General features: G+C 39.7%; 2 protein-coding genes across 2 annotated transcripts; one reads left to right on the top strand and one right to left on the bottom strand.

Moving 5' to 3' along the window:
- Nucleotides 1–123: 123 nt before the first annotated feature.
- On the bottom strand, nt 124–5,412 carry serpine1 (serpin peptidase inhibitor, clade E (nexin, plasminogen activator inhibitor type 1), member 1). The gene is made up of 9 exons (XM_018671107.2): nt 5,323–5,412; nt 3,513–3,751; nt 2,761–2,985; nt 2,449–2,643; nt 2,154–2,352; nt 1,890–1,990; nt 1,371–1,457; nt 651–734; nt 124–558 (listed from the first exon to the last, which is right to left on the bottom strand). Exons 2-9 carry the CDS (start codon nt 3,748–3,750, stop codon nt 512–514), a joined length of 1,176 nt encoding a protein of 391 aa, XP_018526623.1. The 5' UTR covers nt 3,751; nt 5,323–5,412; the 3' UTR covers nt 124–511.
- Nucleotides 5,413–18,721: 13,309 nt separating this feature from the next.
- Nucleotides 18,722–26,829, top strand: rce1a (Ras converting CAAX endopeptidase 1a). Its single transcript, XM_018671128.2, has 8 exons — nt 18,722–19,721; nt 21,187–21,289; nt 21,469–21,552; nt 22,473–22,551; nt 22,749–22,916; nt 24,071–24,142; nt 24,262–24,324; nt 24,735–26,829. The coding sequence occupies exons 1-8, from the start codon at nt 19,552–19,554 to the stop codon at nt 24,962–24,964; spliced, it is 969 nt and encodes a 322-aa protein (XP_018526644.1). The 5' UTR covers nt 18,722–19,551; the 3' UTR covers nt 24,965–26,829.
- Nucleotides 26,830–27,909: the final 1,080 nt, after the last annotated feature.

The raw sequence follows: 27,909 nt of genomic DNA, 5'->3' as shown, positions 1-27,909 counted from the left end.
ATGTAAAGCCTGGCCACATACAGAGTAGTTCATGTTGTTTTACGTCAGGGAAGTCATGACTTAAGATTTCTGACACAAGAGGTCAGTGTTGACCTTCCACAGATTTCACTACAGACACTGCAGTTATGTAAAAACATAGAATTTTAATAAATATAAATACTGCAAAAATATAACTGCAACTTAACACCAATAGACAATAAATTCAACATTGTAAAAATAGAGAAAAATACATCTTTTTTTTGTACTGATGCAGCCACCAGTCTGTGTGCAGCAACATTTTGCTATGTGAAGTGCATCAGTGACTATTGAGTCAAACAACAGTAAACAACCTAATTTGTTCACCTTCCTTCATATTTCTTCCTGTCTTGTCAACCACAAACATTCAGAGAAATAAATAAACAACATCCATATAAACTCCTGTTTCCATTGTCTGTCCTGTCATATGAATCCTGGTGGTCTGGTGTGGTCATCATGTAGCGTATGAGAAGCAGTATTCAGACAGATCCACGGCTTATTGTTCCTGAGGCTCATTGAACTGACCCATGAACAGAACAGCACCTAAACATAGAAGGGAAAACAGTGGTTACACCACGCACTTTGCCTGGACCGCTCAGCTGACTTGTATTGTGAACAAAACATAATAGTGTTACCTGTGTGTTTGTGCTGGATGAGGAAGAGGAAGGGTCGGTCCAGAGTGATCTCCTCCACTGCCATACGAGAAAACATGACAGCGGCTGAGGGAGGGACAAAAAGAAAAACAGGTCAGTGTCTGTAATATGTGCAAAACATTTGCTGTGGGCCCCCTTCATTGTCTCTGTCACAGCCTCAGATACCAGAACCAGTACTCCTGAATATCAGATCAGATCAGGGAATTATTATTGTTACATGTTATAGTAAAAACTCCTATACTCCTGTACCAGTGCCAGTCAATAAACATTACAATACAAAGAGAATGCGTCCTCAACTGAATTTGAAATGTGAATCTGTAAAGTCAATCACTATCAAAACAACATGACCTCCACTGTGGAGACAGACAAGCTCATCAGTACTATGCCTCAATGTTTGGATGCTGTGGTGTGATATATGTGGTTCTTCTGCAGCGTTTGACTGTTCAACTTTCATTTGCATGTCTAAAATAATTCTGAAAGTATTTTATGGCTAAAACGTTTGAAATTGAGACCTGATGCCTTAATCAAAGAGAAAGTGTCCGGTCCCTCTGCATCATTCATTCATCATTCATCATTCTCAAATTCCTCACTGAGTTCACTGACTTGAATTTTGTGTGTTTGTGTGTGTTTGTGTGTGTGTGTGTGTGTGTGTGTGTGTGTGTGTGTGCGCGCGCGCTGTGTGAGGTTGACTTGTGAACCCACCTGTTGCTGCCGCTCCCTTTGTTCCTCGCTCATTCACCTCAATCTTCACTCTCTGGAGGACTTTGGACACACACAGCCTTTCATCAGCTGCAGGGCAGAAACACACACAGAGTACATAGTTCATCTGACTGCACTGTACTCACTGTAGTTTCCAATATGATCATGTGCTATGAAAACTTGGTTATATAAATAAGGCAAAACTGCAGAGGTTAGAATAAGGAGCCACAGATACATCTAAGGGTGAAATATGATTGATCTAATATCTGTATACTCATAATTTGAGTTTTTACCCTTGGGGGTTGGGGGGATGCTACAAAAAAGAAATAGGCAAATGTATGAATGCACTTTTGCACTTAGCCTCTCTGTGTATTTATTGATTACTTGATAAATTAATGAATGATTCAGGCTCTCTCCTCCGTTGTCCTGTTTTTGTGTACATGCTGTGAGATGAAGCCAAAGAAAACTGTCCTTTTTTGTGCCAAAAAAAATTACAAATAAAAAATAATAATAATAACTTACTGGTGATGCGTGTGAAGTCAGCAGTAGCCAGACTGAACATGTCTCCCAGACCCATGTTAAGCAGAGCTGTTTTCAAATTCACCTCAGAGTTCAGAGTAAACCTGCAAAATCAAACACAAGTCCTCAGTCTTCTTTCTGGTTGCTTTAGGCTTTTAGCCTTGAATATGACACAAACAAATGTAGAACAGCACTTAGTCTATGAGAGAGCATTTCAAAAATAAGTGAATGTTAGCTTCCCACACAGTGTCTGACTGTTTCCCTCACCTGGGCATGGCCAGCTGCCGCTTGACGTTCCTCAGTTCTGCCCTCCACTGCTTAATCCTCTTGCTGCTCAGATCTGCACTGAGCACACTCAGTGGGACTTCTGGCTCAAAGGGTGACACTAGGAGCATGCTGAGTGACTCACCCTCATATGGAACCTCAATGACATCATAGTCCACCCCGTCAGTAGTTACAAACTCACCTGTTGGTTAAGGAGAAGATAGATGTGTTAGCACACACTGTCACCTGTGGAACACAGTATCAGAATGAAATATATGCATGCCCTGGGTCACACTACCATAACTGAAGTGGTTTGTGAGTCTCATCATGTGCACGGGCACAGTGCTGCCATTGGCACAATGAAACATCCTCTCCTGTGTCAGTCTGGGGTCAAAGGGAACTTTCCAGAGGCCCTGGAAATGAAGAGCATTGAGGAGGACCAGGCGGGTCTCATCAGTCAGAGATCCAGCTGCCAAGAACTCAGGGATGGAACCTACAGAAGAAAAGGTAGAAAAAATAAGTCACAAAAGAAAGCAAGCCCCTTAAAACAAAGATGATTGCAGAGGCGTTCTTCGGAGATGACATGGTGTTAGTTGGACAGAGCGAGTACCTGCAGTGTGGTCTGAGACCCACGAGTTGATGATGGCAACCGCCTGGTCTGGCTTAGTGAAGTCCATCTGGTGTGGGTGGGTCTGGAAGGCCTTGGCCAGGGCACGGCGGTATCCCTTCTCCAGACTCATCTTCCTCTCCACCATCACCCCACCAGCTATCTCCACGCCCTCCTCACTGGACAGATCCCGCTGCAGAAGACGCTGCTGCCGTGACATCCCTCGCTCTGCGGGAGAGGAGAGATGAGTTTAAGTTGTGTGATTTCACCAAAGTCACTGTTACATTCACAGCTCCATTAAACTGTTTGTTCAGGCATCCAACCTACATTACACGCTTGTAATTAGTTTTATGCTTGACTGTTTTTTTAATCTTATTTTTTTCTTTTTTTTTCGTCACATGTTTCATGTGCTCTTGTGTGTGAGTATATATTTTCTCGATGCTTTGTCTATTCTATATCTGCAAAGCATTGTGTACTTGTTTTTGATCGGTAAAAAATAGTATTATTTTTCAATATTATTATAGTTACAAACTGAAATAAGTGTATATATAACCTCAGTGCAGGGAGTTCTGTAATTAGTGGTGGAATTACATTTATTCCAATTCTAATTGTTATTAATCGTAATTATCATTATTATTAAATTTTTATTATTGTAATCTACTACTAGCCTTATGCAGTGGAAACCAGTGTGTAATTATATATACAGATATATACCAGAATCCCCAAGTCATCATCTTTTAATCCATATCACTTACCTTGCAGAGAAAAGCCCATTGCAGTGGTCAAGGCCTTACGGGTATTTCCGGCGGCGCCAAGCTGAGCCATGGACAGGACAGAGGCCACACCATATGGGGAGAAGGCCAGGTTCTTGTCCACAGAGCCCTGGCTGAGCTGGAGGAATACCTTCAGGCCAAAGTCAGTCTGTTTGTCCTGCAGAGAGCCCAGCCCTACTCTGCTCAGGGTCAGCAACATGAAAATGTAAGCGCAGAGCATCCTGGGAGAGAAAGCAGAGAACAGGTGCATGCCTAGTTATGTTGGTTTAAACTCAGATTCAGTTTTACAGCAGTTTGAATGCACACAGTCACTGGGCCAGTTACACTAACGCTCTGACTCTTCTTTGCATAAATATGTAAAATGCATCAACCATGTGAGTGTAAATAGTGCACCTTACCCCAGAGGCAGAGCAAGAGCTCAGCAAATATCAGGACAAAATATTGCTCCACTGTAAAAAGAAGTGGATGGATCCCACATTTGTTTCTGTTTCTTATTAAGAGGGAGCAGTAAATATATTGGATTGTGCAACGCTGTAGAACAATTCTAAACATGAACAGATGTTTTCTATAAAACTTTGGAGCCAAGACAAAACTAAGGATATTTTTAGCTTCCAGAAAAGTGAACACGAAGGGCGTGGTTATACAGGAAATGACTTCACATCAATCATTAAAAACAAACAGAAAAAGAACTTTTTGCCATTCTTACAAATGAATGTATTGTGCAGTAATCAAAAAAGAAAACAAAACAACTGAGTGACTTGAGAAAAGTTCCCTATCATGTATTCAGTATTCAGAAGAAATGACATGAAAAAAAATATATAAACAAAACAAAATTATATTGTGCTTAAAGTGGTGGACATAATACTGTATATATGTCACAAATGAGAGATAAAAACCAATATACAGTGTCTCAGTAATGTGTTGGTTCACAATGACTTGGCAGAACAGCTTCAGTGCTCCTTGGCATTGATAGTGTCTGAACTCTGCTGGAGTGATGGAACACCATTCATCCAAAAGATGCTCCCTCATTTTGTGTTTGGAGTGCTGTCTAACACATCAACCCATAATCTCCCATAGGTGATAGATTTTTCCTTCAATATGTCATCCATCTGTATATGCAAACAGTGACGAGGGGTTGTCCACAGACTTTGTTTTAGGAGGTCATAAGCCAGAAAGGTTGGGAACTACTTATTTATTCCATCAGTTTAACATTTAGTCTAATCCATCACTCCTCTTCAATGGACCTTGATTATAGAACTCATACATTAGCCAAGGTCCAGTTATTACCTTTTCTACAAGCTGTATACCTAATTATTGCTCCATCAAAACTTTTAAACATTGTGTTTGTCCAGCATCTTTATGTTTTTTAATTTTTTTATTTTTATCTATCGTGACATAAAATATTACTTGGTGTACAGGAGCTGTAACATCTCCCTCTTCTGTTATGCCAGTTCCTCCCATCAGACTGTAATTATCAAAACAACCTTGCCAGGATGAATACATTCAATTAGTCATTCATCCCCTCAGCTATTCACATTCACTTTTCACTCAAACCCCTGCTTATATTTGCACTTAGCTGCTCCCTGACACTGTTGTAACTCTATAGTTTTGAACAGTGTCTGTACTACATTTGATTGATAATTTCAATTACTGATGCATTCATGTGTAAGCAGCACTTTAATGTCACATCTACTTAGGATGGAGTTATGTTTGGCTAACTAAAAAAAATCTTCCAGCTTTTTAAAGAATATTACATTTATAATTCTAATGTCCAAGGCTTGTTTAGTCTTACCTGGTGGTTGGAGTGTGTCAGATGTAGTGCCTCAGGTTGTTGTTTCAGTGTCAGTCTTGTTCTCTGCTGCTGCTGCTTAAGTCTGAAGGATTGAATGGGGTTTCCTCTTTTTATAGTGTAGGGCTGCATGGTTGAGAACCCCACCCCCACCTACGCACGCACATTATTAGAGACGATGATGTCATCTGACACTGTCTGGACAAGCTTCCTTTTCAGGAACACACTCTCTCCCTCCTCCTCCCTCTCCTGCTTTTCTTTTCTGTCTTTTGCCTGAAGCTTTTCAGACCATATGGAAACTCACTGAACTGTCCCTGTCTCTTCCAAACACACACACACACACACACACACACACACACACACACACACACACACACACACACACACACACACATCACTCTGGCATGTGCAGGACAGTGTCCTCAGAGAGAAAGGAACAGTCATGTTTTTTACTCATGGATCTCCCTGGGTCTGAATGTCTGAATGTGATAAATGTTGCAGATTGTCATCAGCTGGCTGACAGCCAGGTGCTGCGCCGTCAGACTGTGTTTCCCCTGAAGAAAATATCTAAAGGCTGTAGAGAAAATTGTGTTAATGTTTTGTTTTTTGTTTGTTTCATTTTCTGATGAATGAAAGTGTTTTGTGATCTTACTGTAACCAAAAATCAACCCCAACTTTTCATCCCTAAAAACATATGAATTTACAATGTTTATTAAGTTTATTAAACTTTGGTCCAGGAAAAGCTTATCAAGAGTGACTGAAACAATGAAACAATAAAAATCTGGGGAGAATGAAAGTTTACCTGCACCATGTCATATTAGTATGCAGAGGATATCATTACTGTCTTAGAATTGGAGATTTACTGCTCCACAGTTACTGCTACCTGGTTAAATAGGACCATTTTGTCATGTTTTGAGAAAGACATTATATCCATCACCTGGAGAGTTTTGAAATGTACTCATGACCTTTCAGAAACAAACAAAACAAATGTCAAAGTCCATTTAGTAGCTGTACTGGAGCTTTTAATCATATCACATGGTTTTCATCACCAGGAGTTAGGACTTCTCAGCCAACCTGGATATTCACAGTCAGGAAATTTACTGAGCACTACACTTTCTCTCTGCTACTGAGAATTGCAAGATTACACTCACACTTACAATGAGATAATATTATAATATTAATATTATTAATACATTTTTCTGATGGTTTTTATCACCAAGCTAACAGCTTATCTTTCATACAGTCACTCTAGACTCTCACTTTGGGTGGTGACACATCAAAAAACCAAATTTGGTCATGGGTTTCAACATTCCTTCTCCCACTACTCACCAAGCATCTGGTAAACGGGACAGAGAATGGAAATTAACACCCACATTTTCCAGATCTATCTTGATTGAGGCCTCTGGCAGATCCACAAAAATCCTTATTGAAGCCACTTAGTTTGTTAGAAGTTAAAAAGCAAAACCAGTAAGAACTTCCTGGAGCTGACATGACTTAGCTGTGGTGTGTTTGATGTCTGTCCTCAGTGAAGAAAGGACAAACTTAAGTATCAATGGCATGGCAAATACTATGTAATGAAGGGAGTCAAGAAAGGGATTACCCCAATTAAATGGAAGTGAATGGAATTTAGCTTTGAAATATTATCTAGTGACAGAAACTGAACATCAATAAGAAAAACACTACATATAATAGGTTGTGTTTATATAACAGAATTACCAGAACATCACGGTATCAATAAACATAATTACATAAGCTGCCTATGATTATTGTGCAAATCATGCCAGCCCTGTCTAAAAAAGACAGCCAGTATGGTTTAGTGATTGTGTTTATGGTTTTAACAAAATGGTTAGATTGTGATACGACCACCACCCTAATCTCCACACACAATACTCATGTTTGCACTGAAAATATCCAAATGTAAATCTTGAGGTTTAACTTTTACTGCAACACAATGCAGTATCATCTGGTTCACAGTATGACAAACTGTGCGATGATTTGGTGCATGGCTCAACACAGAATGGCCAATTGCTCAGGTCAAGCCTCAGCAGATTACCTACACCTGCACCCACGAACCAAGTGATGGACTTGAGTTACCCCTTGAGTTTCCCCACCAGTCAAATATCAAATACCTGCAGCCAAGTCCACTTACCTTTGACTCAGCCTTTCTTGGGTAACCATGACTTGGATGACTGAGAATCTTTACAGACATAAACTATACAGATGTATCAACACATCTGTTTACTGTAACTTAGCATAACCCCCACAATCCCCAAGGATTTACTACATTCCATATATGCCTGTGAATGGAAATTGAACTTGCACCACCCACTCAGTTCTCTGTGTGGGTTTCAGGAACATGGGACTCAAGTGTTGCCAAGACAATACATAACATCATACACGCAGACTCATCCCAAGAGATAAAGCAGTAATTGTTGCCTAACTTACTGTATGTATAAGACCTAATTAACTGACCTTTGGGCCCTACAAGCTGCTCTCTTACTTACTGTAATTCTCCAGCCAACTATGAGGAAAGCATGGATACATTAAAATAAAACTCTGCAACACTGGTAGCAAGGCCTGTTGAGGAGGTGGAGAATGATGCCAGTGGTGCAGCTCTGAAACAGCAACGACTATCTTTTAAATCAGCTAAAGCTGATGTGGGTCAAAACTTTGTTCTTTCATTGTTTTTTCTTCTTTTTTCCCATTAGTTATCTGATTTATCTGGTGCGCTTGTACACTGATCAGCCATAACATTAAAACCACCTGCCTATTATTGTGTAGTTCCCCCTTGTGCCGCTAACATAGCACATGCAGCCTTAGAGGTGTGCATGTGGGATAGGGAAAACTGGGAAAAGCTGGTCTGTTCACTTGCTCCTCCTTTCCCATTGCTTTTGCCATGTGCTCTAGCTGTAGGTCTACTCATTCATTCTGTAAAAAACACTGTTACCTTTAGGAAGAAGCTGCATTGAGATGGGAAATGAGATGGATTATTGTTTTGGCCTCTTTGCCAGGGTATCCCAGTGGGGCTTACTAGTTTTATACTGTGGTCACAAGCAGGGCCTGGACTACTGTTAAATTGTCTTATTGTAGATTGAAGATAATTCTATACGTCTTAAAACACTAAAATGTGTTGGCAACAATTGGTATTTTTAGCTCATTCTGATAACTTTATAGTTCCATTTTTTTTCTCTTTCTTCAGTTTCAGTGGAGCTGGCTGCCAGTTTACTGAAGGAGTCACCCTGCGTGAGGTCCCTTCACAGTTTGCTGTGTTTAAGGCACTGGGACACATGAGTGGTTCTCTTGTTTGTTGTGTGAATGTTTAGTTTGCTGTGACTGGACTACTGAGTCTATGGTAACATCCCTAGACATCCCTTAGTATAGGCTGCTGCTCCATTCACGGCCTCAACCCACTTAGGCTTAGCTTTGGTTTGTTTCTTTTGAGTAACGGAAGTATATTCTAAATGACTATATTTTTAAAAGATTTTAATAATAATAAAGAAGGTTTTGTAGTTAAAGAATATTTTAATAGTTTTATCTGGAATCTACTCTGTTAATTTCCAGTCACTTGCTGATGTATTTTTCAGTCATATCACATTATTTCCTTTAGTTTTTCAATCTAATCAAAAAGTTCATATTGAATCATGTCTCTGCCCCTTCAGTGAATGAGTCTGTGTGCCTTGTTTAACTGTGGATTAAAGGTTCTTGGTATTTGGCAATTATTTTTTGGCCAATTTCCCAGTTGCTTACTTCCTGGGGTGTATTTCCCCAAGTGGTGTATTTGGTTTTCTTTTCTAATACAGCCACTAAGAATAATTCTCTCATCTCATTTCCTCTGTCACTTGAGACTTACAGTATTTGGAGTTATAATATCTAATGACAGTGAAATCCAACTTGAAAATGCCCATATGATTTAAATGTTTTTTTTTTGTTTTTGTTTTTTTTAAACATTATTTTACACAGTGGCTAGCTCTTTCTGCTTCCAGTCCTGGACCAGTCTCAGTGGTGGACACACAAGGAAACAGGAATTAGAAAAACAATTAATGCACATTAGTGCTTTGTTTGTTTTTGGATTTTTTGTCAGTCCAATCTGGCAAGACACCACATCTAAATACTTTTGCAGACTCCTCACATGAGGAGAAAACATTTGCTTGATGTAACTACAGCCACTGAATTATGCCATAGAATGTATACTGACTGAATATACGGACTTAAGTGTCCCCATTTTTTAAATGTAACATCTTGGTCAACTTCTCACGAATTCTTAGTAACTGTGGTTTTCCAGTGATGGGTTCATCCTCATGTTAGGCATACAGGATGTTGCAGAGGAGGAAATGTTGCAGAAGTGAGAAAAGGGAAATAAGCACATGGTATGGTTAGAGAGGGGACTCTGTTTCACTAGCTGACCTTTTCACCTTTAGGGTTGGCTGTCAGATGCTTAACAGAATGACATTGTAGATTTGAGTGTTGTTTTTCCTATATTGGGTACACCTGAAATGCTGAAAACATACACAGAAGCAGAAAAAGCATGTAACAAGTGACTCATCAGACCAGTCTGAACTGGTGTTCTGATCGTATCAGCAATACAACAGGGTGTTGCAGCAATCTGTTCTTGCTAAGTATTGAATGTTTTACTAATAACATGAAACTACACATTAAATCATCGGTGCACATGACAAATAGCATCATCCTGTCTTTGCAGTTTTTCTGATTTCAGAGAACATGTGATAGAATGAGAGGGCATTACAAACTGTTTGCTTTGATGTTTGGCTTTACGTGGCTTTAAGTGGGATAACCATGTTATGAATCTTCCTCTAAACATTTAGTCTTGTCCATACTGGATGATTATACAGGGTACGGCTATTAAATAATGAGAATAATGCTGTAATACAATTTTATTAACATAAACACTTTTCAATGTCTTTCTCCTTCAACATACTCCCCTTCTGCATCAACACACTGCAGCATTCGGGTCTTCCACTGATCAAAGCAGTGCAGTAGGTCTTCAGACAGTTGTCTCAGAACCTCTGTGGTTCTTTTCTTAACTTCTGACAGACTCAAAACGTGTTCCTTTGAGTACAGATTTGATCATAGGAAAAAGGAAAAAGTCACACGGTGACTAGATCAGGTGAATAGGGAGGGTGATCAAGCACTGGGATTTGTTTTTGGGACAACTGCTTTTCCTTTAGATCAGGAGTCAGAGATTTTGGGACAACTTTAGCTCACACTTGTTCAAATTTTCATGCAAAATTTGCCAAACTGTCTCTTTATCAATGGAGACCATTTCTGCTCTCATTCTTATACTGAGTCCTCGACCACTTCCAATGATTTGTTCAGTTTGTTGAATGTTTTCAGAGGTTTTTGATGTGCACAGGCGCACAGAACGTTCATCGTCTTGGACATCCTCTCTGCCTTCACTAAATCTTTCATGTGCACATGACATGCAGTGTTCCCCATGCAATGTTTGAAAAGATTCAGCTGCTGTTTTGTTATGATTTAAATTTTCAATGGGACAGGACTTGAAGGATAACTCTGGTATTTTTTAACGTACTGTTTTTTAAAAAGCCCTCAGTGATTTCGCTCCACAGCAACCAGCAAAATTGATAATAGGATTTTCCAACATTTGTAAATAATCTGTGTCCTATGTTAGCAAACACGACAGAAGACCTTTCTCAATCTATGTTCTTGTCTGTACTGTTCTTATTTACCGTGAAACATCATTAGTCATGGCCCAACTTAGTCTGCGTCTAGCCAAGTACAGCCCAAATGACCAGAAGTGTTCTCACTCTACCTGTTTTATCCTGTGTACCTTCAAGGCTGACTATTGTGGACTTGGGAAGCCAAGTGTCCCAGAGTGCATTTTATGATGGCACAGATTTTGAGCCTGGCTCAAAACTGGGCCAGGGCTGCTAATACATTATAAATTTGATATCATTCCTGGTGATAAAGTAACCATTTACTTTTTTGTAAGAAAAGCCTATTTGCAAAATTGCCCCTATGTTTTTGGATATGAAGAACCTCCAATTGGGCGAGACCAACTGGCTATCTTGGCAGCTAACAGCCGAGCTCCAGAGATGACTGGCCAGTCACTTTCCATCAATATAAGATAAGGGCATGGTTATTTACTGCTACTCTGTACAGAGAAAGGGTGTTGTAGGGTGATGGTAGACGGATGGTTCGTTAGAATGCAAACCCAGAATATGACCTTTCTGTAACCAAATAGTTTTTGTGCCTTACCATAGTAGTCATTACAGTCCCTCTAGTAGTAATGAATTTTGTTGCAGACTGGGATGGCACTCCTCATGCTGATAGGCACAAGCATTAAAAGCGAGGATGAGTTATTTTTCTTTCTTTTTAAAATGAAAATAAACTAAATAGGACACAAAATACTTACTGAAACCTGCACCAGTTTTTGGAGTGAGTGTGAAGTCCCAGTCAGCATGGAAGACGCACTGACATGTTCCCTTGCGAGACATATTTGGGCAACTCCGTGGCAACTGCAGATGCCCCTGTATGTATGAAGAAGAACAAACAGGAACAGCCCCTGTTTTAGCAGGTATTGTCATGTCACATCAGACAACAGCATATGCCTCATGGGACTGAAAACAGGAAGTGAATCAATGGATACAGTCAGTCACACTTCCTGACTTCCTAGCAGAAACTAAGAAATGTTATCATGTTTATTTTGAATACTTTAAGGATTATGGTATGTTGGAAAAAATAAGACAGATTCAGTTGAGTAGTATTGAGGTGGCAGATACTTCTAACAGGAACACTATCACTAATTTTCTTCAAAATTATACTGTCTGATGTTTCCACCCAATGTTCAAACTTTGGTTTGGTGTCCAAAAACAGAAAACAGAGAGAACTTGACATTGAAATACAGAGAGTAAAACATCATTGTATAATATACTAACAATGAAAAAGTTGATGACCAATTGCAAGCCTTCTTGATAGTGCTGACATCCAAAGCAGAGCAGATTATCATATTAGTTCTTTAGTGTCACACCATTTCAGTTTTGTATAATCCTGCTCTGCCGGAGTATCTCTCACAAAAAAGATTGTTTAGCAGTGCCTCGATTGACAGAAGCTGAGGGTTCAAAGACAGTCCTGAACTATTACCTTACAGTTCAGCCTACTCTAGCCAGCCAGGCTATCTTGTATGGGTTGCTAGAATAGGTATGTTAATGGATAGCTGTGCAAGTGGTCACTCTGTCACCAAGCCTCTAGAACTGCAAGGGCATAATGTTAACATCAAGTAGACATAGGTCAAATATTACTGGTATAGTATGATGTTAGATGATGAAATGATACAATAGAAACTATGTTTGGCACCTATATAATGACAGATTCAGTCAGTCAGTCCACCACCTTGGTCCTGACTGAAATAACAGGTATTGGATGGATGCCATGAAATTCATTCAACTACATTTATGTTACGACTTCATTTAGTGACCTGGGTTTTCACTTCAAAATTTAAGTGTGGTAGCATCTGTTCAGCTGTCCCAGATACTCACCAAAACAATCACTGGTCACCCTATATAACTAAAAAGGAAACTAGGAACAGCAGATACACATTGAGACTCCAGATGCATTAGTTATTTCTCACTTCAAATGTATTCAGAAACTGTGCCTAGTGAAGTGTTTACAAAGCATTTGCTTCATTAAGATAAGGACTGATACCAGCAGTTTCTTACTGCTGTAAATTCTCATATTTCCAAAGCACGGTATTATGAAAAGGGCTTGTGCATAAAGGAAGTAAAAGTGGGGGGTCTGATGTTGGAGTCAACATAGACACGAAGGGAAGCCTGCTGCTGTGACTGGTAAGTGCATTATCTCACATCAAAAGAATTTGACCAAACAACACACTCACTCTTTATAAGTGATTTCCATGACCAGGACTGACTTGAGTGCACTATAGCATAATTCATTCTGCTGAATAAACCCCATCAGCCCAATGTGTGGCAAGATTTTCCAATACTATTATGATTTTTTAAATAATGAAAGTCAGGTTTATCATCCATAATGGAAACTGAAGCTACAAAATATACTTAGTTTGTTCATATTATGTATTGTTAAATAAAGGTAGATTACATATACTAAGAGCTGTTCTGTCCTTTCCGTTTACATAAATGAGTAGGGCAGCATACTAGAAACATCTCTGTATATAATGCAGTCCAGTTTAACACCACCACAAAGGTAGACTTTATTGTCGAAAAAATCTATTGGATTGATTTAGATTGTACAGGTATACCTAATAAAATGGCCACAGAGTGTACATTCAAAGCCTACAATAACAATCTAAAATGACTCTGTTACATAACCTTTCCATTGCTCTGAGCAAAGTCATGCTGAAAGAGTTCAGTGTGTAAAAAGTAGGAGTTAAAAGGGATAAGCAACGGAAAACTGGCCTGTGTTTACCTGCATGTGGTTTGGGTGAGTAAGTGGGTGAGGTTATGGTGAACCAGACTAAATGTACAGACAAAGGACTGGTGCGCTGCATTCATGAATACACTTGCATTAAACAAACATCTCAACTTGCTCAGTTACATAACATGACCAGTTCCTGTTGACCCATCATAAGACCAGACAAAACACACAAATAGAGACTGAAACACATCTCATACCTGCTCTCAAACACTGAAACAAGCATAAATCCAGATAAGCCCTGCAGCGATATCACAGACAACACACACTGGACTCTTGGCATCTTTGCACCAGTTTGGACTTGGCCTGGATCTAGCTTGGATCCACCCAATGTTTCCTTGGTTGTCCTGGTGTATTCACAAAACAGCACACTGGGGAGAAATGTAGAGGCACTGAAAACCGGAACTACATAAGTACTGTGAAATATCAGTTATGTTTAGTTCCTGGACTCCTTAGTTCTTTACACTTTCAAATATTCTGCTGTAACTTGACAAAAACTAAGTCCAGGTTCAGCTTGCTTGTTGTTTCCAAAATTTTAGGTAAGGTTAGTTGGACTTAGTCTTGAGAATTAAGACTTATGTTGCTAAAACTCATACTGCTTCAAAGGTAACAGTAAACAACACTTAAACTTTGAGTATCTCTTTCTCCTTGCTTTAATTTGTAGTATATATGCTCCCACTTTGAGTTCTGACTTACCTCCACCCCACCCCTTCCTTCCTACCTGCAGAGGAGAGTGATTCACTGTCTCTTTTCACCACTTTTACACCATGAGGGCCTGTGAGTCAATGTTTGCAAATGTGCAAACAGTTGTCTCAAAACCTTGATAACAATTTACTTATTCCTGTCAGTGTTTTGCAAGATGCAAATCTGTGTCTGAGCAAGAGGACAAAACAAATAAATTCAAGATGGAAATGTGAAGGCTAGTGCCCTTCAACCCATTTTGAGGCCTGTATCACAGAGTGAGATTAGATAGTTAGCCAGATAATTTTGGGCTTAAGCCACTTTTAACCAGGGTATGTTGTTTATGGTATCAATAGTTTACTATATTTAATAAATATGTTTATAGCAAAGTCACTTCTAGTCAACTCTATATGCAATTTTCCTCTTTTTCTTGCTGTATAGTTCATATTTATTTATTATAATAGTTTTCTTTCTGAAATTCAATTAAGACAACTTAAAACAACAGAGCACTTAAAATGTTGATACAGTTGAAGAGTAATCACTTTTTATTCTGCTCCAGTTGTGTGATGATGATGATGATGATGTGAATTGTGCTTTTATTATATGTCTTGGATGTTGAGTATTAGTTTCTGCCAGCCTAATGACTTAATCTAGAATAGGACTCAACAAAACACAAAAAAGCCACCTTAGGTGTACATTTGTGTGCAGAAGCAAAACAGGCACTATTATTAATATTAATATTACTGCAATTAAGACAAAGTTCAACTGACTACATTCAATGGCTAAATCCTCATCCAACCCTATCCCTCACCTAATGACACATAGAAATCTTAATTATAGCTAACCACGAGGAAAACATTTTAACACAGTACAGTCTTAATATGTAATTTTGGAAATGAATCACAATCATGAATGAATCACCTGAAAAAGTAACATGAAGCATGTTAGCGATGAGCCTCCAGAACAGCTTCAGTACTCCATGTTATAGATTCTCCAAGTGTATGTAAATGTATTGAAGTTGCAAATATATGGGAAATGTTCCTACCATTGTCAAGGCAGTGGTGAATTGTCTTGGTTGATTTCAGTCTCATTTTAACAGTGTTAGTGGTGAGATCTATGCAGAGTTGCACAGGTTTGTGTGTATTCTTCAACAAGTGGACTATTTTGATGAAGCGAGGAAGAGTGAGATATAGATATTGCAACCTGCTGTGCCATGCATTTTCAGACTTCAGATTTGCCATCACTGACTCTCTTTTGAATCCCAGGAGATCAGCTGTTTCAGAAATACTCGAACCAGCCGTCTGACACCAACAGTCATGCCATGGTCAAAGTCATTGAGATTCCATTTTCTCTCCATCCTGATGTTTGATGTGAACATTAACTGAAGCTCCTGGCCTGGATCTGGATCAGGATTTCATACAATGCACTGCTGCCATATTATTTGCTGATTTGACTGATAATTGCACAAAAAGGTGTTCCTAATAAAGTGCTAGACAAGTGTAAATGGATGTGATTAAACAATATACTCAGCACTTACAGAAGACAGTCAGACAGGCTAAAGCTGTCAGACAGGGCTAATACTATCACTGAGGACACAGAGGTCACATTGTCTTTTTGACTGTATTTTTCTGGGAATCTGACAGCCTGAAGAATAGTTTTCATATTAGAATTTGAAGATATCAGTATTTTACACTGTATTTATGTAAAGAAATACATATGTGGATAAATCAAATATTTTCCACCATAATTTTTCCCTGCTTTTTCCCCAGCTTTTGGGGGGTTATGTTGAGAAAATATGAAACGTACAGTTTTGTTGTTGGGAGGCTCCTGGCTACTGGCTGCTGTTCCATGAATCATACTCTGTAGACACAATATTTTTATATTCCAAGAATGTAACCTGTACCCTCAAAAAGAAATTTGCTGAATTTTTTTTTTTTTTTTTTTTTTACATGTAAGGGCACTTGATCCTTTCAATACAAAACCTCCGGGGATAAAGACTTACACACACCTCCCTGCAGTGATTCACTCCTCACAGGGCTATGACAAACATGCCTTTTCAATTTCAGTCAACTTTCCTCTGCTGTGTTTCCCATCAGCTCCTGTAAACCTGTGAAGGTTCTCTCCTCCAGAGTGGTCAGTACAAGTCAAGGCTTGACCTTGAGCACATTCTTCCATCAGCTTCACAGCTGGTGAAGTGAGAGCTTTACGACAATAATAGAGAGAAAAACAGAGAGTTCTTTCTCATAAGTGGTGCACAGATCCTGTTTTAACCATTCTGCTGGTTGTAGGGTAGGTGTTAACCCAGCCTAGCCCCCTCCACCGTACACAAATGTTCATACTAGTTTCCCATGGCCATCATGGAAAAACTGTGTAAAGTGTGAACATCCAGCTCCATCTATTTATAGAATCTTAGTCATTTTTCCTATGCTGGCACTTTTTTTTGAGAAGCAGACCCCTATGACATGTATGCTTTCTCACCACTCCCCCCTCTCATTTCATATGAACAACACACACGGACTGAAAAAGAGAAGAAAAAGATAGGAAATATGTGAGGAGTCAGAAACAACACTGCTGAGATCATCCAGCAGCAGAGCTACACCTCCAGATTCCAGTTAATGCAAGAAAAATGAGAGCAGCAACAGGAGACAACAGCAAACCTAATTCTATAATACATACTAATGGACACAGTGAACACCACAGGAATTTATTTGATCTGGATCTGCTGTGGACAGGATTTAGACCAACCCTGTATCATATAAGTAACATTCCCTTACTATTAATTAATCTGGACATTATGCCCTGAGGGAAACATAATTACAAACATAAAAACACACAAAAAATACATTTAGTGGCACGTGCAGCTTTTTAGCAGCTACAACCAAAATTGCACATGTAAGGTGGCTCTGTTTCATGCCTGTGATTTTTACAGTACTAAGAGAAAGCGCACATAGTATCCATTCCAAACAGTGAGTGTTCTACTATGTGGTTAGAGAGGGGGAAGCTGAGGTGGCCTGCTGGTTGGGATGATTAGTAACAGGAAGTAACTCATGAAGAATGAAAGTGACACACTGGAGAAAATATGTGTGTGTGTGTGTGTGTCTGTCTGTCAGTGTGTGTTTTGACAACAATAAGAAATGTTCTAAAGTTAGTATATGATGATGCAGATGCATCTGTTTTTGAGTTGTTGTGTATCTCAATTACCAGCAGAGTGATGATCACTTTGTTTCTTGTGATGTTTTATTTCTATTTCCAAGCTTCATTGTGGATTGTGTAAGGATGTGCTTTTTGCAGTTGTGCAACTCTGTGTTATATAACACTTTTAAAGAAAACATGCCAAGGACAAGAACTGCTATCTGAATTAAGATTATATATATATATATATATATATATATATATATATATATATATATATATATATACCATCAGCACTTTGAACACAGAAATCAACCCCTCTGTGACGCTAAGCATCGTGTGTGACAAAGTAATCTATGCTCAAAGGTCCACCTACCAGCTTACCATCTTTACCAATGTCTCATGGTCCTCATTATCAGATGGAACTAGCTCTGATGCCATGTCATGTCATGTGACCTGTGGTGTGGAGAGGTGAACTTGAAATTATTTGCTCACTCATAATGGAATGAACTTCCATGCTCATCTGTTAGATAGTTTTTGTTGCAGGACTACTGTAATAGACTGAAATACTTCATATCTATTCTTTGGTCTTAAATAACACGGTTACAAGTGACTGGCAGAATACAACGGTCTAATTTTGTTTTGTGTGATGTAACAGATACAGTGTTTTTTTTTTAAATTTAATTAAATTAATTTTTTTATTTTACCACAGATATATACTCTATATCCAGGGTTATGACACTAGAGTTGAGTGCTGCTTCTTAGTGCCACTCAGTGGTACCATAAAATTACTACAGGACATCCACTGTGAACCAAAGTCTCAAGCCAAATCTGAGAAAATTTAGTTCTGTACATAAACCAGAGTTTTAAAGTAAGTTTATACAAATAAACAAATGACTTGGAATTAGCAATCTACTATTGTATACAAACAGGACATAGAAGATAGGTATAGAAGACAACCTTTTCACCAGAGGGCCTTCAAATAGACACTGTTCAAATCCCAAAGAAATGTATTTGCTTCAGAACATTGTGTACATAATATACAACAAATAATGCACTATTACACAATAAAAAATGTATGTTTTAAACAATTTTAATCAATCATTTTTTTAAATTAAAAATGAATGTTGTTTTACAGGATGTTTTCTGGTTAGTCAAGTTACACGTAATAATTATGTGAAATAAGTTTTCATTTACATGCCATTAATTGCAAAACTGTAAATCATATCCATAGCAAAATATTTTTGAGTGGTGATAGTGGATTTTTTTGTTTTACATTGTTTTACAAAAAATTAAAAATGTTTACTGTAATTTGAAAAGGAAAAAAATATACTGAAAAAAACAACAACAACAAAAAAAAAAACAATAACAAAGCTTCTACCAAGTACTACCACTTCTGTTCTAAATGACACAAAGGTGTTAAAAATCCGCTTTTCAATGCGAAATGAGCTCAAAATCAACAAATTCTTAACTTTTCCCATTCACTCTCTATGGCTTTTATCACTACGGATGTAATATATTTTTGGCAACAAGGGTGTCGCTGTTTCCACTCTACTGGCAACGGTAAGGAGACAGTAGAGCATTGGTGGGAAAACAACAATACAGTTTACAGTCGAAACGTTTTCTTTCGCGGTGGTTTAACGATGTTTCACCGTCTCTCGCATGTCAAAAAGTAAAACGTAAATGGGACCAGTTTTTACAATTTTACCTAACAGAGGACACGACTAGTAGAGGCAGGGATTCATCAGTAGTAGAGGCGCCCGCCGCTAGAGGAGGAAGAAGAGGAAGAGAGTAAGAAACATTTCATGACGTAGAAATACAGCGCCACAGCAGTTAGAACCCCAGCTAGCCTCGTTAGCCGGTTAGCCTGCTTTCGGATAGAAGATTATTGACAACTTCCTGGCTCATGTTGGCGGGTGTTTTATCTGGTTAGATGGTCCAGCGGCCGTCCCGGTGCCCAGTAGTACTTTGGTTTTGTTTCAAAAGGTAGTCGTCATGTCAGAGGAGGAGGATTTATCACCAAACCTTCTGACACAGGGGATAATAAACGGCAATAGCGACTTCGTAGCTCCAGAGGGTTTATGCTGGGTGTCAGTGCTGTCCTGTCTGTTGCTCGCTTGTTCTTATGTCGGCAGTTTGTACGTGTGGAGGAGTGACCTGCCGAGGTGAGCCGAAGATAGCTCTTTGTTAGACATACTATGGCTTTACTGCACTTTGCTAACGTTATGTGATTCAGTTATGTGCATTCTGACATGATTTAGTTTCTTATCCATATATTTGGCACAGGATTCAACGTGCTTCTATGTAAAGTCACAAATATTATACATCATACGGAAGTCATACACGATACACAGCTTCTCTCCGAGCATGTTGTCCTCATACTGCATGAGACAGACAACATTAGCGCCGCTCTGTGGCCAGCAGTGAACCGCCTCAGACTAGTGAACTGGAGCTGCAACCCAGTCCGGACTGACATGTGTAACCTGACACAGAGCACAAACATGACGCCACCAGCAGCTGGTTAGCTTAGTTTAAGACAAAGACAGGGAACAGGGGACAACAGTTAGCCTGGCCGTCATAAAATCCACCAACCAACACCTCTTAATCTGCCTAAGAAACATTCTTGGTCTTATTTGTTTAATCTTTACAGAAACTAAAGTGTAAAAATGACAACCTGTTGTTTTACAGCGGCTTATGGACTGGAATATTTCTTAGCTGGTGGCAGTTGCTTGGCAGCCAGCAAAGATTCCAAGAAGTTACAGGTCCAGTCAGAATTTAAAGGACCACTGTGTGATATTTGCAGTGATCTATTGGCAGAAATAGAATATGATAAATAGATTTTTATTTGTGCAAAATCTCCTTAAACTAATAATCATATTTTCATTTGTTTAAATGAGCCATTTATATCTATATAGGCGAGAGGTTCTCTTACATGGTGTGTACCATGTTGAATTGACATGTTTCTGTAATAGCCCAGGCTAACAGAATAGACAAACTGAACCAAACAGTGACTCTGTAAGATATCTTTTGCATTTTTACATTGATGCCGCAGCCTGTTACAGCTTGTTACATGTCAGCTATATAGTGCTGCAGGGGTGATGCATTTTTACTTCTGATAGTTGTATTTTAACACATAACAGCTGTGTCCATTTGTGAGATTATTTTGTGGAACAAAAAGTGTCATAAGCATTTGCTTGTCACAGATGTTATTTTCTGCAATAATCCAAAAGCCAAAGAAAAAAATCCCATTTTTATATACAGTATGTAGTTGACCCCATTTTGTCACCTGACGGCCACTGTAGACTGGTTGCAATCTGCGCTCTCACTGCAAGACAATAGTGACAAAATCCTACACATGGGTCCTTTAGGCACTGTGTGGATGGATTGGAAACAACTATACCAAAGTAAGAATACCCTGACTGAGAATGCTCCATGGGATACATGAGAAGCCAGACACCCTATAATTTTTTTTAATGGAGTTTGGTCCAATATCCAGCACATCCTGACACATATAATGTCAGGCTTGGTAACCTTCTTGACTGCTATAAGGTGTTGCAGATCAGCTGTTTCAGCTCTTGTGTCTCCTGTTTTCTGTGGTGGTGATGATTGTGTGTGCTGGTCTATTCTCAGGGATCACCCTACTGTGATAAAAAGACGCTTCACCAGTGTCCTGATCGTGTCGGGACTGTCACCTCTCTTTGTGTGGGCATGGAGAGAATTCACCAGTGTCAGGGTGAGTCCATGTCTCAGAGGCTGCTGATTACTGTCTGTACATTCAGCTTTAATACCTGAGGATTAAACTTGTTATTACATATGTTCTGTTGTGTCACGTTGCACTATGACACATTAGCTGTTGTATCATCAGACAGAACCTGGCTTTTTTTACTTACTGTGTGTGTTTTTGTGTGTCAGACTGGTCCGTCATTACTGGCTCTTATGGGCATCCGGTTTGAGGGCCTTATTCCCGCCATCATATTTCCTCTGGTGCTCACAATGGTAAGAAACACATCCTACACAACGTTGATGAACCATCTCTGTCATGGTGATGATGTCTTGGCGATGACTGTGTGAAGTCAGAGGGACAAGTTCATGTAGGTGTTCTACAAACAACCTGCAGGCTGATTTGACCTGCTTATTCACATGGTTGGCAGCTACAGCAGCAGTGGATGTTGGGACACAGCTCATGTGGACAATTATGGTACTATCCAATCTGTGTCCAAAATCATACTGCATCTCTGAGTTATAACTCAGATATGAACACACATACATTATAATCTTTGTCTTCTATTTGGGGGAGAATCATGTTCCAAGTTTTGGAACTACAGTTGGCATGATGCTTTGATAACAGGAAGTATAATGTTTGTATGAAGTCAGTGAGTTGAGCTGTGGGCCACAAGTTGACTTGTATTTGGTGACATTTGGGCAAATTGGCACCATTAAAATGAAGCTGAAGGAGCCAGCAGCCAAACGAACTTCCCCCTTTCACCTCATCTTTTTCTCACTTCTCTCCCTATGAGCCCTGTATAGCTGATGCAGGTCACTTTATAAAAACGCAGTGGTTAGCTCCAACCTTTATTAATTAATGGAGAGACATTAGAATTGATCCCAAGATGTCTGCATATGTGTTACTATGTTCATATGAAACCATGTTTTCAACGTAGCTGTATTCTTTTGTCTGTTGGGTTCCAGGGGTTTTGAAAAACCTTTTGAAAAACTGTAAAATCATTGTGAGTTTATTTGACAACAGTTACTATTTGATAAATATTTGCTTCCTTTATGATAACTTTGCATGTATGGCAGATATGACTACACACTAATAGTTGAAAACACTAATAGTTGGGCTATTGTATGTCACAAATAACTGATTACATCCCAAGTCCTCCAACTCTAAAAGTTTGAACCTGTGTGCGCTACAGGTCCTGTTTCTGGGTCCCCTCATGCAGTTGGCCATGGACTGTCCCTGGAGCTTCATGGATGGGATCAGGGTAGCCTTTGGTGAGACAGCTAACATGCTATAGATTTTGCCCTCTTTTTCTCCATGGTATCAGGGATTGAGAGCCTTTTCAAACCACTTTGACACATTTCAACATTGAAACAGTTCAGTTTTTGTGTTGTTCAGTGAAGTGTAAATGAAGTGCTGTCTCTACAACAGAGGAAATAAGCTCCTGCTCTCTCTCTCTGTTCTCCTGCAGACCCGTGGTTCTGGATGTTGTGTTTCAGTGACATGCGCTGGTTGAGAAATCAGGTGGTAGCACCGTTAACAGAGGAGCTGGTATTCAGGGCCTGCATGCTGCCCATGTTGGTGCCCTGTGCTGGCCCTTCAATTGCCATCTTCACCTGCCCTCTCTTCTTCGGAGTGGGTGAGTGCTGACAAAATCAGAACTCATCTACATGGTAAGGCGGCCCTTTAAATGTCGATGTGTTGATGCATCCATCAAGAAACCCTCGACTCATTATATTTTTTTCTAGCTGCCTTAAAGTACACAGCAGTGTAGGAGCAACAGTGTGGCATCCTGTAAACTTTACAACCAAGTCTTGTTTTAAAATGATTGAACCACCAGACTAACTGTGATGGAAATAGAAGGTGATAGAAAGAGCAGGTAGCACGAAGCAACACAACTTATTTCTTTTTGCTTTGCTGCTGATACTCTCAGTTCTAGTGTCCGGCTGACAGCGCTGTCAGCAGCCTGGCAGGAAGGAAAAAGCAGCACTTACACTTTCTCTGACTGTGTGGAAATCTGATATTTTCACATCCCTAATGATGAACAAAGCCATCTAAGTTTGTAGGTAAAAGATGACTGTCATGCACAGGAGTATGGTAGGGGTCATTAGAACTTACACTATGTGTGCAGGAAAGTCTGCCTGAACCATCAAACCACAAGCACCTGACCAACTGGGAACAGCACTAGAGCATGATGTCCACTTTAAAAGTATTCATGATGTTGTGTTTATATGAATCCAGAATGGGATCGGTATCAAACCGATCAACCAATTTCAAATACCTGCTGTTCAGTTTTAGATCTTCGGTTGTATTTTCCCCTACATTCCAAGCCACAATTATTTAAAATAACTGCTTTGTTGACAAACTGATTAGCTGTGTTATATTTTCATGAAGCTGAATCAGCAGTGATATAGTAATGGTTATGGTAACGGCCCTACTGTCAGACCCTAAGTTTGATTACTTACAGTATACTTTGGTTACTATACTGATATCAGAAAAGTGATGCTAACATGGAGCTGATGCATCCTGTGCCTCCACATAATGAACCAACTGTGAGTCAAACTGCACCTCACAGCACTCAGATGAACATTTCTGTTTTTGAATTTGTTCTTAAATTTAGTTTAGAATCTGAGTCGCAGTCATGAGGACTTGTTGAGGATGGCAGCAGATACATTGTTAATGTAAATCCCAACATTTTGAAACAGATAAAGTAGCTGCTGCTCACGTGTTTGATGCACAGTTGATTCATGTCAGTGCATTTCTGCGTCACTTCTGCTGTCGCCTGTCTTACAGCTCACTTCCACCACGTGATTGAGCTGCTGCGGTTCAGACAGGGGACGCTGTCGGGGATCTTCCTCTCTGCAGGTGAGATCTTGTGTCAAAAAAAGTGCAATGCATTCCTCTGACTGTATCACATGGTCTGACTGGGACATACAGTAGTAGGAAGCTGATGATGAACTTCCTTTTCTTTTGGTCTGTAACAGTGTTCCAGTTCTCCTACACAGCAGTGTTTGGGGCCTACACTGCTTTTATCTTCATCAGAACAGGTGAGAAGCTTTCATTTACATCTTACACTTAGAGACAGAATTATGGATTTTCTATCACATTTTTTGTTTTCACACCAAACCCTATGGATTACCACATAACCATACTACTATAATTAGAGAGTGGTGTGTGTGTGTGTGTGTGTGTGTGTGTGTGTGTGTGTGTGTGTGTGTGTGTGTGTGTGTGTGTGAGTGAGTGTGTGTGCTAGAAAGCAGCAAGGGGCACAACATTTTGAGGGCACTTATTTCTGAATAGGGCCTAATACTGTGTGATATACAGTAATATTATGACACCACACCAGTTCAGTGCAACTCTCCTGACTCCAATGTGCTTTATTGTAGAGGCCTGTGTACACACCTCCTGTACATTGGTCAACATGGTGTTAATGTTTCCTCCTTACTGTGTGTTGCAGGTCACCTGATGGGCCCAGTCCTCTGCCACTCCTTCTGTAACTACATGGGTTTCCCTGCCATCAGCACAGCCCTGGAGCACCCGCAACGCCTCACCGTCCTCTCCTCCTACCTGCTTGGGGTCATCCTCTTCCTCCTCTTCCTCTTTCCCTTCACTGACCCTTCCTACTATGGCCTCCCCACACCAGTCTGCACCCTCACTTCCTCTCCCAGCTCCCTCTGCCTCTCCTGATCCCCCCCCCCCACACACACACACTTGAAGCAGTCGAGGGTGTTTTTGCCAAGTTAGAGATCAGGTCAGGTCCAGTTTGGACCGACAGCGCGAACAGCCATGTGAGCTATGTTGCCATGGAGAGGTGAGGAACTCTGTAGCCATTTTCTATGGTCTATGAACCCTCATTTTGTCAAGACATTTACATGACATGTTTCAGTGAATCAGCTGAAGCTCTTACACAGAATGACCCAGTTTGCATGGGTGTGATTCATGTTGATGTGAGTGAACTCAAGACTGTCCACTCTCAAGGACAGCTTCTGTAATTGCTGGGCTACGCTGCCACCCTGAAATGTGATTGTAGTGTAGATATACGCAACACTGAAGGACAGTTCCTCTTCAGATCCTTGTATGCTGGTAGATCTCATCAATGAGATAAAGCATCATAATGTACCATTTTGGTGTACTCACTTTCTACTCAGTCTGCCTCGTCTTTTTAAGGGATATTTTTGGTTTATTTTAATTTGGGTTTTATTTTTGTAGTTTTAGGCCATCATTCAGCCATTGGCTTTAATATCTTGGTATTGGCCAACAGTTGGGCTCAAAGTATTATCAGAATTTCAGGTGGGCTCACTTTCCATTTTTCCACTTCAAATGAAGTGGCTTAGATAATCCAGACAAACTGTTGGTTTGTCTGATTGGCTGACTGTGATTCTTTCCCCTCATAACTAGTAGTATGATGGCCAAAACTATGAAAATAAGAGTTTTTTTCCTGACTAGTCTTGACAAAGTACTAGCTTTCAGGTCAGGTTAGGGACATTTTGTTGTGTAAAGTTTTGGGTTTAGGTACATTATGGGTTATTTTCAAATATCAATTTTTGCATTAGCTTGGCACACTAATAGGCAGTAAGAAATAAAGTAATGAAAAAATAGCTTCGAGCCTCAGTTGGATCTAGAAAACGTGGGTACTGGCTGGGTTTGGTTACCACTCCTGTTGTAATAATCCCAGAGCTCTGCTTTCTGCAGGGGTTGTTGGAGAAGTAGTTTTTCCAGTGAAGACAATAAGAGTCAGAACCCTTACCACAAACTCAACATGTCTTATGGCTGCACCGCATTCTAGTCTATAGAGGCTAATGGAGATGTCAAGATTGTTCTGTGGGAGATAGCCCTGCTGTAGCTGGAGCACAGGGATGCTGGTATCATGTGGAGGTAGTAAAAAGACACTGTTAGGATAAAATGGTTGCAGGAATGCAATATACATCACAAATAGTTGATTTTAATGGTATGTTTTTAACAGTGACATTATTCTTCTCTATCAGATTTCAGACTCCACTTTTCTGTTGTAGAGAATCGTTCTGCTTCAATTGGACATTGTTTAGTGTGTCAGGACATATATATATATATATATATACCTCTGCGTGTTTCATTGCTGGTAGTTTGTTGTTTTGTTGTTGATATAACTTATGAGGGGGTCACTGTTCCTAATGTCTGAAACATACTCTATGCAAGTGCACAAGTGCAAATGATAAACTCTTTATAGAGACTGCTGTGACAGCTGTGAAGAACCAAACAGGAGCACAAATCAAAGCATGCCTCGTAGTGACACTTCAAGCTAAAGCTCACACTTGGGTCATGCTAAGGTCCTGGTCACACCAGCATTTTCATGATTGGGTTGTGAAGCGAAGTCAGTATGTGCACAGCTTTCACATAGACTTAGGCCATATAACCCAGCCCTAAATTCACACCCTTCATCAGTTGCAAACCTGTTTGCTGGCACTGATCTTTGAGTACAGCTGAATTACCAACTGGGCAAAGCAGGCAACTGCTCTGGGACCCTGAAAGCCCCCAAGTCCATGGTGTCAATTTGTCTTATGTGATCTGAATAACTGCAAATTTGGTAAAGGTAAATTTGTTCTGCTGAGGGTGCTTTCACCACTGGTTTTTGTTTTAAACGATCTTAGAGCTGTTCAGTGTATTTTTTTTTGGGCTGGTGTAAAAGATGCCAGTCAAAACTTTGGTGCTCACCAAACAACCAGAACAAGACCGCTGGATTTAGGTTTCTTTTTCCCTGATCAGTCACTTGGTCAAAAGCAGTAAAAGTTGCAGTGTACTGTGCTTGTTATATTCTTATGTAGCTTCAGCAGTTGAATTCATTAGAAAGTGAGTGATAAAGGGTTGCTTTTGTCCCAGACCAAATGAACCAAGCTTCAGGTGTGAAAGTTTGTATAACTGCAGTTTTAACTGAGGCAAGTCCTTATTACCTCAACCTGTAGCACTATCCTCTACAGGTGCTGGAGAACAGAGAAGGCTGCCTTTAATTAAATGAGATTAAAATAATAACAAAAAAAGGGAAAGAAAAGAAAAAACAAGGCTAAATAAGGTTATCTGTGCTTCTTTTTTTGTGACCAGGCACCAACAATTTTAGGTGATATATTTTCAGATATATATGATATATTTTGGTAAATATCTATGTCTGTGCCCTTACACAGAGTATGTTTTGGTCTTAAAGATGGTTATCATTATATGCTATCAAACCCAAGCTGTTTTTCAAGATCTCTGAGGTCCTCTAAACCCTGTTGACATACAGTGTGTTCAGAAAGTATTCGGATCCCTTTATTAAAAAGGAAAAATATCACCCTGACAGAAGTATTCAGACCCTTCACTATGATTCTTGTAATTCAATTCATTTCTCTCAATCATCTGCAGTCCACCTGTGGTAAATTCAGCTGATAGGACATGATTTTTAGAAAGACACACCTGTCTATATAAGGTCTCACAGCTGACAGTGCATCTCAGAGCAAAAAACTAAGACATGAGGAAGACGGAACTGTCCTTCTGGAATTTTCTCCCATCTCCACACAGGATCTCTGTAGCTCAACCAGAGTAGGCATCAGGTTCCTGGTTACCTCTGTTGCCATCCCTGATTGCTCAGTTTGGCTGGGCTGCCAGCTCTAGGAAGAGTCCTG

The sequence above is a fragment of the Lates calcarifer genome, linkage group LG14, assembly GCF_001640805.2.
Source record: "Lates calcarifer isolate ASB-BC8 linkage group LG14, TLL_Latcal_v3, whole genome shotgun sequence".
Taxonomy (NCBI): Eukaryota; Metazoa; Chordata; class Actinopteri; family Centropomidae; genus Lates; species Lates calcarifer.
This window is presented reverse-complemented; position numbering and strand designations above follow the sequence as displayed.